Here is a 13230-nt window from a genome sequence, read left to right on the forward strand (position 1 = left end):
GGGGCTCCCCCGGCTCATATCCAAGCTGGGGAGCAGGTTACCGGTGGGAACCCATTGGAACCATCTACCGTATCTAGGTGCAGGGAAAGGCAGTCACCATCAACCTGCCGGCAGAAAACAACACCGCAGCCATCTGTGGGACCCGTCCATCCAGCCGTGTATTTTACCGAGAACTGTGTCCTTATCATTGGCTGAGTGAGTACCACCGTTCCGTGCGGCACAGCGCTGCCCCCACGACCCTGCACCTCACCAGGCCCCGTAACCTGCCTGCCATCCATCCCTACCCCATCACCGGGCCCCGGGACAACCAACCCCCTACCCACGGAGGGGAGAAATAACAAACCAAGCTGCTCCCTGTCACCGCTCCCGGGATCCCCGTCCAGAGCAGCGGTGGTGTCACCAATATCACCACAACCGTGGGTGGCGTCACGGACAATAATCAAAACCCCCACAATCAAAGTCCCCTTTTCACTCACGGGCGAGGAGCGCCGCTCGAGTCCCCGGGATCCGGCCCACCGCTCGAGCCACCACCGAGCAGCCGCAGCAGCAGCAGCGGCCGGACCCGAGCAGTGGGAGAGCGCAGCGTCCCCTCCTCCGCCCGCGACAACTTGGCGTCACGAACAGGATCTTACCGTTCTACCGACTGGTGGAAGTGCACCTTGTGTGACCGCCGGAGGTGTCCAGCCGGAAAATTTGAAAGGCGCCATTTTGTGCCCGAAAAGTTCCCGCTCGAGCGTCTTCCCTGAGCAGGGAAGGCGCGAAGCGAAGCCCCGCCCCCAAGGAACGGAAGTGGTAGAAAGAACCAAGGGGGGGGCGGGTGAAGGTCTGTCTGATGTAGACCGCGGCTATAAAGTCAGGGACGCCAGGACCCTGCGGCCATCTTGTGGTTCCTGGAAGAGGCTGCCGCAGCAATGCACCGACCCGTTACCCCTGTTACCGGTAGCGGAGCCCGCAGCGTCTGTGGGGGAGGGCCCAGACCTGGGGTCCCCAGGCCTCACCTTTGTCACCGCCCTGCCACCGGCCCCGGCAGTCCGCCCGGCTGCAACGGAGATGACGACGGCTCCAGCAGTCCACCCGGCCGCAACGGCAGCAAAGTACCGGTCCCGTTAACCAATCTGGGCCCATTCCTGGACTGGGGTCAAGGGCTGCTGCCCGTTTCTTAGGGGCAGCACCAAGGCTAGGTTTGTTTGGGCGGGTGACTGAAGGACACGTTCCATTGTTATTATTAAAAGCGTTTTAATGTTTGATATGCCTCCCGTTGTGGGAAGTTTGAAAAGTAATGCTTGTGTTTAATGTTTTAATCTTTTACAGTTAAAAGAGAAAAATAAAACCGGTGATGGACGGGCAGCCCGCGGAAGGTCTGCATTTTACCAAGGGGGAATGTGGCACCCTGGACAAGCCAGGGGCCACAGGTAACAACACACACACACACCAACCCCCAGCAGTTTCACAGCAGACATCCCCAGTGAGACTTGATTTCTTCCTCGGGTTCAGACAGACACACCAGGTGGGCGGAGTCAGGAGATGGAGATGCCCACCCAGGAGTTTAGCTGGCCTGGGGCAGGAAACAAGCCCAGACAGAGGAAGAGAGAGGAGGTCTGCAGTGAGGCAGACGCAGACAGGGGCCTAGGTTGGAGCTTAGGTCCCTCGTGTAGAGAGTGAGGCAGACGGTAGTGGCCGTCTGCAGGGAGCCGGGCAGACAGTTGGTGGAACCGTAGGTAGCCGGGACTGGGCGGTGGCCCACCGGTACCGAACCGGGGAGCCAGCTGGAAACCGGAGCGCAGGAGGAGCTTGCACGAAGGTGAAAGAAAGGACTTACACTACCAACCAGGGTCAGGGGAAAAACTACCGCAGCCGTCTGTGGGACCCGTCCATCCAGCCGTGTGTTTTACCGAGAACTGTGTCCTCATCTTTGGCTGAGTGAGTACCACCATGCCGTGCGGCACAGCGCTGCCCCCGCGACCCTGCACCTCACCAGGCCCCGTAACCTGCCTGCCATCCATCCCTACCCCATCACCGGGCCCCGGGACAACCAACCCCCTACCCACGGAGGGGAGAACTAACAACCAAGCTGCTCCCTGTCACCGCTCCCGGGATCCACGTCCAGAGCAGCGGTGGTGTCACCAATATCACCACAACCGTGGGTGGCGTCACGGACAATAGTCAAAAACCTCCACAATCAAAATCCCCTTTTCACTCACGGGCGAGGAGCGCCGCTCGAGTCCCCGGGATCCGGCCCACCGCTCGAGCCACCACCGAACAGCAGCAGCCGCAGCAGCAGCGGCAGCCGGACCCGAGCAGTGGGAGAGCGCAGCGTCCCCTCCTCCGCCCGCGACAACTTGGACCACACAATATCTATATAGGTATAAAGAGGCCCATTTCCAACAAGCACCACTCCAGTGTTCTAATGGTACATTGTGTTTGCAAACTGTGTTAGAAGGCTAATGGATGCTTAGAAATTCCTTGAAAACCCTTCTGCAAGTTTGTTAGCACAGCTGAAAACAGTTTTGCTGATAAAAGAAGCTATAAAACTGACCTTCCTTTGAGCTAATTGAGAATCTGGAGCATTACATTTGTTGAAATAGACGAATAAAAAAAAAATTCCAGCGCAATCCTTAGGTTATAATAAAAGTCCAAAGGTTTATTTGAAGATTTCCATTAAAAATATAGCGGTTTAGCAGGTAAGTAAAGTTGGTATGTACCCCATTCAACTACGCGTTTCGACACATAGTCTTAGTCTGACTAAGAAACTACGAAACGCGTAGTTGAATAGGGTACATACCAACTTTACTTACCTGCTAAACCGCTATATTTTTAATGGAAATCTTCAAAGAAGAACATTTGTGAGATGCAGAACAACTGAAAAGATGCTGGAAGAGTGGCTGACACCATGTGTCAAGCATGGTGGAGGTAATGTGATAGTCTGTGTTTGCTTTGGTGCTGGTAAAGTGGGAGATTTGTACAAGGTACAAGGGATTTTGAATAAGGAAAGGTATCACTCCATTTTGCAACACCATGCCATACCCTGTGGACAGCGCTTAATTGGAGCCAATTTCATCCTACAAAAGGATAATGACCCAATGTACACACCCAAATTATGCATGAACTATTCTATCTGTAATGGAGTGACCAGCCCAGTCACCAGATCTCAACCCTATTGAGCTGTTGTGGGAGCAGCTTGACCGTATGGTGCGCAAAAAGTGCCCATCAAGCCAATCAAACTTGTGGGAGGGGCTTCCAGAAGCATGGGGTGAAATATCTACAGATTACCTCATCAAATTAACAGCTAGAATGCCAAATGTCTGCACAGTTGTAATTGCTGCAAAGGGTGCATTCTGCGACGAAAGCAAAGTGTGAAGAGAAAATTATTATTTCAAGTAAAAATCATTATTTCTAACCTAGTCAATGTCTGAACTATATTTTCTATTCATTATGCATCTCATTTGATAAATAAAAGTATGATTTTTCTTGGAAAAGACAAAATTGTCTGGGTGACCCGAAATTTTTGAACTGTAATGTAAATCTGAAAATTGTTATGTGCATTTGTATTCAGACTCCCTGAGTCAATACTATATAGGACCACTTTTTGCTGCAATTACTGCTGCAAGTCTTTTGGGGGTCTGTCTGTACCAGCTTTGCACAGCTAGAGACTGAATATTTTGCCTTTCTTCTTTGCTCTAGCCCAGTGAGATTGGATGGAGGCGTCTTACCACAGATTCTCAATGGGACTAAAGACCCCGTCACACACAGGGAGATCACTAGCGAGATCGCTGAAACAAAACAGGTTTTGTGACGTATCAGTGACCTCGCTAGCGATATCGCTGTGTGTGAAAAGAAGCTGTGAGTGGGCCCCTGCTGCGAGGTCGCTGATCGTGACAAAACGATCAGGACCATTTTTTACTCATTGGTCTCCCGCTGTGCAGCACACAGCGGTGTGTTTGACGGCGGGAGACCAATGAGCGCTCATTCTGAGTAAGCAGGGAGCCATCGTTACACAGGTCGCTAGCTGCTGGTGGCTGATCTCTGATCGCTGTGGAGATCTGCCTGATTGAAAGCTCACCAGCGACCATGTAGCAATGCTCCAGCGATCCCTGCCAGGTCGGATCGCTGGAGTGTCGCTACGTGTAACGGGACCCTTAGGTCTGGATTTTGACTGGGCCATTCACACACAGCTCTGGCAGCATGTTTAGGGTCCTTTTCCTGCAGGAAGGTGAACTTATGCCCCAGTCTCAAGTTTTTTGCAGCCACTAACAGGTTTTCCTCCAGAATTACCCTGTATTTAGCTCCATCCATCTTCCCATCAAATGTGACCTGCTTCCCTATGACTGGAAGCCAAACACTGTTCGGGGGAATAATGTTCATTTTCTCCTGACACTGAGGCTCTAAGCGCAGGCATAGGGCAGGTTCAGAATGCTTTGACCCTGCAGATTAACCCCATATCTGCAGGTTAATAGCGTTTCTTTGCATGACAAGTTCCCGTTAAAAAGTTACACCTATTATATGATTATTGATTGTCTGTTTTTGTTATTAAAACTAATAAAAAGGTTAAAAAAAAAAAAGTTACACCTACCAATGTATTATTGCAAAGCCTCAAAATTGTAAGCAAATTGAGATAAACAATTTAAAAATAAATGTATAACATTCAATGTAATTTAGTACACTGCCTAAGTGATGCCCAAAAAGACATCCTTGTTTTTAGTAGTTTCTCAAAAAATGTTTCCATGATTGTACAATTCTCCAGGTTAAACAATGAATACTGAATATTCTAAAAGAAAAAAGGGAAGTGTGCGTGTGTGTGTGCGCGCGTATGTGTGTGCGTGCGTGTGTGTGTGCTTGTGTGTGTGCACGCGCGTGTGTGCTTGTGTGTGTGTGTGTGCGTGTGTGTGTGCGTGTGCGTGGGTGTGTGTGTGTGTATGTGTGCGTGTGCTTGTGTGTGTGAGTGGGGTGGGGTCCCCAATGGCAGTGGCATCAGGCACCAAATTCTATGGTTGTGCAAGATTTTAACTCCTCTCAGCACCTATCAAAATAATTCAAGAATACCGACCCTGGAGTAGCACACCAGCACAGTTAGTGCCTGTCTGTGCCTGGCTGGTGATCTAGATGACTAAATCAGCTGCAGGCTACTTTGTAGATTTGATATATTTGTATATTTATGTTCTTTTTTCTGTATTTGTATAGTTTTGTATATTTATATTTTTCTTTTTTCTGTATTTGTTTATTTTAGTGTCTGATGATGACCCAAATATAGGGGTTGAAATGTTATGTTTATGTTTTACTGTGCTCTGCATAGGAAGAAACTGAAATGACTTCCAGTAACTCTGAATATAATGAAGTATGCATTGTCACCTCTGCAGAGTTCATCTCATTGCGACTGCTCCACCTTGCATAGGCAGCGACCTAGATGACAGTGACTGAGCAAAATAGAATGATAGGGCTAGGGTAGTGCTAGAGTGAGGGATATGGTGAGGGATATGGTTAAATTTATGGCTAGAGTAATAAAATAGATGGCAAAAAGACTTTAACCCCTTCAGCCCCAAGCCTATTTTGACACTAAAGACCAGGCCATTTTTTGCAATTCTGACCAGTGTCACTTTATGAGGTTATAACTCTGGAACGCTTCAGCGGATCCCGGTGATTCTGAGATTGTTTTTTTGTGACATATTGGGCTTAATGTTAGTGGTAAATTTAGGCCGATACTTTTTGCATTTCTTTGTGAAAAAAACGGAGATTTCGCATACATTTTGAAAATTTTGTAATTTTCAAACTTTGAATTTTTATGCTCTAAAACCAACGAGACATATGACACAAAATAATTAATAAATAACATTTCCCACATGTCTACTTGACATCAGAACAATTTTGGGAAAAAAAAAAAAATTTAAGGAAGTTATAGGGGTTCAAAGTTTATGAGCAATTTCTCATTTTTACAACAAAATTTACAAAGCCACTTTTTTTAGGGACCACATCACATTTGAAGCGATTTTGAAAGGTCTACATGACACAAAACACCCAAAAGTGACACCATTCCAAAAACGGCACCCCTCAGGCTACTCAAAACCACATTCAAGAAGGTTATTAACCCTTCAGGTGCTTCACAGTAACTAAAGCAATGTGGAAGGAAAAAAATGAACATTTTACTTTTTGCAACAAAAATGTTAATTTAGCCTCAAATATTGCATATTCACAAGGGTAGCAGGATTAAATGAATCCCCAAAATTTGTTGGGCAATTTCTACTGAACACGCAGATACCTCATATGTGGCGAAAAATCACTGTTTGGGCGCACGGCAGGACTCGGAAGGGAAGGAGCGCCATTTGACTTTTTTGAACAGAAAATTAGCTGGAATCGTTAGCCGCACCATGTTGCGTTTGGAGACCCCCTGAGGTGCCAAAACAGTGGAGCTCCCCCACATGTGACCCCATTTTAGAAACTAGACCCCTCATGGAATTTATCTAGATGTTTATTGAGCACTTTGAGCCTCTGGGGGCTTCACAAAAGTTAATAGAGTTGAGCCATGAAAATAAAAAAAATTTTTTTTACCACAAAATTGTTACTTCAACCAGGTAGCTTTTTTTTCACAAGGATATCAGGAAAAATTGCACCATAAAATGTATTATGCAATTTCTCCTGAGTACGCAGATACCTCATATGTGGTGGAAATCAAATGTTTGGGCGCACAACAGGGCTCGGAAGGCAAGGAGCGTCATTTGACGTTTCAAACGCAAAATTGTCTGGGATAATTAGCGTATTCCATGCTGTTTGGAGACCCCCTGAGGTGCCGAAACAGTGGAGCTCCCCCCCATGTGATCCCATTTTGGAAACTATACCCCCATGGCATAGAAAAAAAAAACAGCGGCAGATGGGGGGGGAGGGCGGCGGCAGCAGATGGGGGGGCAGCGGGATATAAAGGGAGCATCTGTGATTGTGAGACGGCGGCTGGGATAGGGTGGGGGCGGATAGGGGAGGGCGCAGTAAATTCAGGAGCAGCAGTGGATGCAGGAGCGGCAGAGGATGGGGGGAGGGGAGAATGGGGGGGATGGGTGGGAAGGGGAGTGGGAGGTGAGATTGGGGATAGTTACCCTACAGGATGGATCTAGGCAGCTGGATCACAGGAGATGAAGGAGGCAGCAGATCGGGGAGGGTGAGAGGTGGGGGAGGGAGCGCAGTGCAGATCACGGAGGAGACAGGTGAGCAGAGCACAGATCACGGGGGTGACAGGTGAGGGAGCACAGATCACGGGGTGACAGGTGAGGGAGCACAGATCACGGGGTGACAGGTGAGGGAGCGCACATCACGGGGGTGACAGGGGAGGGAGCGCACATCACGGCGGTAACAGGGGAGGGAGCGCACATCACGGCGGTGACAGGGGAGGGAGCGCACATCCCGGCGGTGACAGGGGAGGGAGCGCACATCACGGCGGTGACAGGGGAGGGAGCGCACATCACGGCGGTGACAGGGGAGGGAGCGCACATCACGGCGGTGACAGGGGAGGGAGCGCACATCTCAGCGGTGACAGGGGAGGGAGCGCACATCACGGCGGTGACAGGGGAGGGAGCGCACATCACGGCGGTGACAGGGGAGGGAGCGCACATCACGGCGGTGACAGGGGAGGGAGCGCACATCACGGCGGTGACAGGGGAGGGAGCGCACATCACGGCGGTGACAGGGGAGGGAGCGCACATCACGGCGGTGACAGGGGAGGGAGAGCACATCACGGCGGTGACAGGGGAGGGAGCGCACATCACGGCGGTGACAGGGGAGGGAGCGCACATCACGGCGGTGACAGGGGAGGGAGCGCACATCACGGCGGTGACAGGAGAGGTAGCGCACATCACGCCGGTGACAGGGGAGGGAGCGCACATCACGGCGGTGACAGGGGAGGGAGAGCACATCACGGCGGTGACAGGGGAGGGAGCGCACATCACGGCGGTGAGGGGACGAGCAGCCGATCACAAGGGAAAGGGGCCGGGCAGCAGATCGGGGGGGACCGGTGGCACTGTGGCAGATGGAGGGCGGCGGCGGCGGATCGGGAGGTGTGGGGGTGAGGGTGCGGGCAGCAGATACGAGGGGTGGGGGTGCGGGTGGCAGATCGCAGCGGAGGGCAGCGGCGGATCGGGAGGTGTGGGGGTGAGTGTGCGGGCAGCAGATACGAGGGGTGGGGGTGCGGGTGGCAGATAGCAGTGGAGGGCAGCAGCGGCGGTGGATCGGGAGGTGTGGGGGGTGAGGGTGCGGGCAGCAGATACGAGGGGTGGGGATGCGGGTGGCAGATCGCGGCGGAGGGCAGCGGCGGATGGGGAGGTGTGGGGGTGAGTGTGCGGGCAGCAGATACGAGGGGTGGGGGTGCGGGTGGCAGATCGCGGCGGAGGGCAGCAGCGGCGGCGGATCGGGAGGTGTGGGGGTGAGGGTGCGGGCAGCAGATACGAGGGGTGGGGGTGCGGGTGGCAGATCACGGCGGATCGGGAGGCCGGTTTCATACAGTGCAATGGCAGCGCGGCAACTTCCGGGTCCCATGCTCCGGTCTCATAACAGCATGGGACCGGAGCTTGTCGCCCTGCCATTGCACTGTGTACACTCACTGTGCTGGCGTGCTGCAGGGACGATGACCGGGGCGGTCACCGGCAACAGGTCCACTGTGATTGGAGAAATCGGTCACAAGGCCGATCTCTCCAATCAGAGCTACTGGAGCTGGGGGAGGGTGATCCAGTGAGGTCACCCAGCTCCAGCCAATGGCCAGTGCTATAGCTGCACTGGCCAGGGCTGGATTTCAATGTTTCAGTCACTTTAAGTGGCTGGAACATTACAGTGGCTGTGATTGGTTGAGCGACGTTCGTCAGCCAATCACAGCCTCCGTAGGTCCGGGGAGGAGGCACCACCCCTCCTGAGGTCAGGTACAGGTCCCCTCCTCCCCGAATCTGCGGTTTATCCTAACTTTTCGCAGTCACCGGAGGCTCCGGTGCCGCGATTACGCCATGACGGAAAGATCCGTCCTTGGTTGTTAAGGCCCAGGGCACCATGACGGATCTTTCCGTCCATGGTCGTGAAGGGGTTAAAGGGAAGCAATCACCAGGATTTTCGTATATAAGCTAAAGCCAGTGCTATACTGGCACTATCAGGCTGATTCTATACATACCTGTAATGGTCAGCTCAGATGTTTAGGTTTTGAAATCCAAAAAAGTAAAGTTTATAAAATTAGCAGCTTGTTGAGTGACAGCAGCTGAGGAGCAGCTAATATATTCATAGTTATCCCCTCCCTCTGTTAGAATTAGCATAAGCATTATACAAAAGATTCACTTTGTCTAGCAGGACCTGTGTGAGGTCATACCCATGTGACCTGGTATCCAGATTTGTTGGCTGAGGCCCCGCTCTTTCTGGTCACATGGGTATGACCTCACACAGGTCCTGCTAGACAAAGTGAATCGTTTGTATAATACTTATGCTAATTCTAACAGGGGGAGGGGATAACTATGAATATATTATCTGCTCCAGTGCAACTGTCACTCAACAAGCTGCTAATTTTATAAAGTTTACTTTTTTGGATTTCAAAACCTAAACATCTGAGCTGACCACTACAGGTATGTAGAGAATCAGCCTGATAACCTTTAGGTTATATATGAAAATCCTGGTGATTGGTGCGCTTTAAGTGCCTTGGGGCACTTCAACGCACATAGAAGAAGTAGCACAAATGCATTGCCATGCCCAGAGTGCCCTTTCAGCCATATTTCTATGCTCGATTTCTCATGACTGCCTCATTGGATCACTAAAAAAAAGATCATTCTTATTTGGGTACAAGCGCCTACACAGTCATACCACAAGTGCCATAATTATAAATAGTCTGACAGGTTCCCTTTAAATTACTTGCTTGGTAATGTTAAAGCAGATCTTGTCTGTAGACCATTCTTTATCAATTCAGACAATCCATTTAAGGAGTTATAATTAAATAATATTAACAATTATATATATATCCTTACCAGCAATGATTACCACTAGTGGATCATTTTTGCTGTTAGATCACGCTTTTCAATTACATTTTGTTTATAAAATCATAAATCAATAATTGCAATTAAGCTTCCACTAAATTAATAATGGCTTAATCTAAGGCGTAGATGTAACCTAACACAACATTAGTCAGCTCGTCTCGTTATCAGCGGGGAGGTATATTGTCTTGGGTCTTTTTGTTTAAATGGGAATAGGTAGAACTTGTCTGCATTTTTCAAAAAGTCTCAGGGGAAGGATACATTTTCTTTCCTCTTGTGTTGTCATTCTCAGTGAATCCCCATAAGTCCTTAATTCTGTCTGATGCTGTCAGCTTTATTAACAGGCACTTCCTGATCTAAAGGGAGAATCTAATTCACAAATATATCTGAGTCAGTCTAATAAATGGCTCTCAATTGCTATCCATGGGGAGGGGGTGGTGATACTGTATGCCAGGAAGAGCCATGGTGACTCAAAGAATGAATTACCAAAGATGTTTTCATTACCTGCCACCCACCTAAAGTCAATACTATTAGCTTGAGCAGCCACCTAGAGAAAGTATATATAAGACAGGTGTATGGATTTCCAAACATGCTCTTATTGTAACCTGTCTGCACTTGGCCGACCTGCACATCTTCCATCAGTGTTGGGAATAAGTCCAGTTTACCAAGGGTAAGTCACTGGAATATCTGCTATCTTCATACATGACTTTTCTTTCTTCTTTTCCTAGTACTATACTGTTTAGTATGTACAGCTTTAATGTTATGTCTTATGTAACATATACAACACAATGTACTGTCTACATGTTAGATTATATACAGCTATAAATTATGCTGAATATGTTTATACTCTAATGATGCACATAAATTATATAATCCAGTCTTCACTCTTCTTTGATTAGTTTACAGACACGAGCTATTGTATGTGTTATGTACACATGGAATATACAGTATGTGTAAGTGCATTGGGAAAGTTCAGTCATGGTGGAACTTATAGTACCCCACTCTATATGCACATATGACCTACCCCTGGTTTAAGACATCTAACTTCATGCTAGCTCCTATCTTCAATCCTGAAACAATCTATCTATCTATTTATCTATTATCTATCTATCTATTTATCTATCCATCTTTCTATCTATCTATCTATCTATCTATCCCTCTATCTATCCATTATCTATCTATCCCTCTATCTATCTATCTATCCATCTATCTATCTATCCATTATCTATCTATCCCTCTATCTATCTATCTATCTATCCATCTATCTATCCATTATCCATCTATCTATTTATCTATCTATCCCTCTATCTATCTATCTATCCATTATCTATCTATCCCTCTATCTATCTATCTTCCATCTATCTATCCATTATCTATCTATCCCTCTATCTATCTATCCATCTATCTATCTATCTATCCATTATCCATCTATCTATTTATCTATCTATCCCTCTATCTATCTATCAATCTATCTATCAATTATCGATCTATCTATTTATCTATCTATCCCTCTATCTATCTATCTATCCATTATCTATCTATCCATTATCTATCTATCTATCTATCTATCTATATATCTATCATCTATCCATCTATCTATACTACACACATAACTTCAATCCTGAAGCAAAGAAAATGTGTAATATATATATATATATATATATATATATATATATATAAATAAAGTCCCTCTATGTAACTTCAGCCCAGAAACAAAAAGAATGTGTATGTATATAAAGAGATACAGATATCTATATCTATCTATCTATCTATCTATCTATCTATATATATATGTGGATATATATATATATATATATATATATATATATATATATATATATATATATATATATATATATATATATATACCTTTGAGCTAAAGCACATTGCAAACCTGATACACACACACACACACACACACACACACACGTACATATATATACATGTGTGTGTGATATGTGTGTGTGTGTGTGTGTGTGTGTGTATCAGGTTTGCAATGTGCTTTGGCTCTAATGTATGTGTATGTATATATATATATATATATATATATATATATATATCTCATGTGTTTCGGGATTGTAAGGTGCTTTGCCTGTAGTGACTATGTATTGTGCTCCTCCTTACAGTGCAGCAGGTATACATTGTGTATACACATCTGGGTATGTCACATCCAGCTGTTTTTTGGATTGGGTCTCTTGCAGACTTTGTGACTTGCAGTTTTGTCTTGATAAACCCAGCAATAATGACAGAAGAAAACGAAGTAAATCCCAAACAAAGCCAGGATTGTATCATCTGTGCTGCATTGTTAATACCTTTTCTAATCCGAAGCTATAAATGTGCCCTGGAAGATGTGGGATGAGAGGCAGCCTGGAGGGTGGGGAGTCTGGCCACTCAATTAGGGAGGCTAGTCAGTGACATGCTGCTATTAGTTGCTGTGCCCTGTGAGGAGGAGTGTGTGCTCGGCTGCTGATTATAACAGTTGGGGAAAGAGATGAGTCCAGATTGTGGGATCATTAATGGGAAGTTAGCAGTAGTTATCAGCAGCAGCTCCTGAGCCTCCTGCGCTTTGCCTTTTGCATTTCTTCAGCACCCTTGTAGAAGTTCTTCCCAGGATCTTCCAGGAGTCCTGTGCTGGCCAAGATAACCATGTGCAGCCCGAAGATGAGAGAGGGCAGCAGCTAGCATGTGTAACTCTTGTCTCCCTCCCTCTCTCTTCCCCAGGATCGCAAAGGGAGAGATGCAGAGGGCGAGGAAATGGCAGGCAGTACTGGCCATCTCCTTACTGCTGGTCACCTCGACTGTTCATGGCATCAGTGAAGCGCAGGCAAGAGAGAGAAGAACTCTTCTAGATCTGATTGTGCAGGTCATTGGGGACAGTAGCACTAGCAGAGAGAGTGGCAAAGTCATTACAAGGCGGTACAGCGAGGGGACTGCTTACTCTGCAGAGCATGGTGGCCACCACAGGCTGTCCTCTAGGGAGAGGACTTCTCCAAAGACAAGCAGCAAGAGACCTTCAGGTAGGTGACCGTCCCTGAGGGTCCTGATCTCTGCCCCTTCCATTCATACCCAGGATAATCACCAAGTGTATGCAGTATAATCCATCCAGTAGTTTTATCTCCCTCCTGTAATCGCTTTAGAGGGGATTTCATGCTGATATCAGGTTGGGTTCATCTCTGCTCTATCTTCACACTGCAGAGTGTCCTGATAATTACAGTGAGGGCATATTCCCAGGGAAAGACCCCATTCTGTCATCTGC

At 47.7% G+C, this 13230-nt stretch overlaps 1 protein-coding gene across 2 annotated transcripts in view; it reads left to right on the top strand.

Moving 5' to 3' along the window:
- Window positions 1–10577: 10577 nt before the first annotated feature.
- ALKAL1 (ALK and LTK ligand 1) overlaps window positions 10578–13230 on the top strand; it is a 177246-nt gene continuing 174593 nt past the window's right edge. The window contains exons 1-2 of one of the 2 annotated variants that reach the window (XM_075316352.1): window positions 10578–10644; window positions 12696–12991. In XM_075316352.1, the coding sequence (XP_075172467.1) occupies window positions 12712–12991 (280 nt within the window). In that variant the 5' untranslated portion in view covers window positions 10578–10644; window positions 12696–12711. Of the gene's footprint in view, window positions 10645–12462; window positions 12992–13230 lie in introns of those variants that run through there. The other variant, XM_075316353.1, reaches the window with a different exon arrangement.

This window comes from Anomaloglossus baeobatrachus, chromosome 6, assembly GCF_048569485.1.
Source record: "Anomaloglossus baeobatrachus isolate aAnoBae1 chromosome 6, aAnoBae1.hap1, whole genome shotgun sequence".
In the NCBI taxonomy this organism is placed as follows: domain Eukaryota; kingdom Metazoa; phylum Chordata; class Amphibia; order Anura; family Aromobatidae; genus Anomaloglossus; species Anomaloglossus baeobatrachus.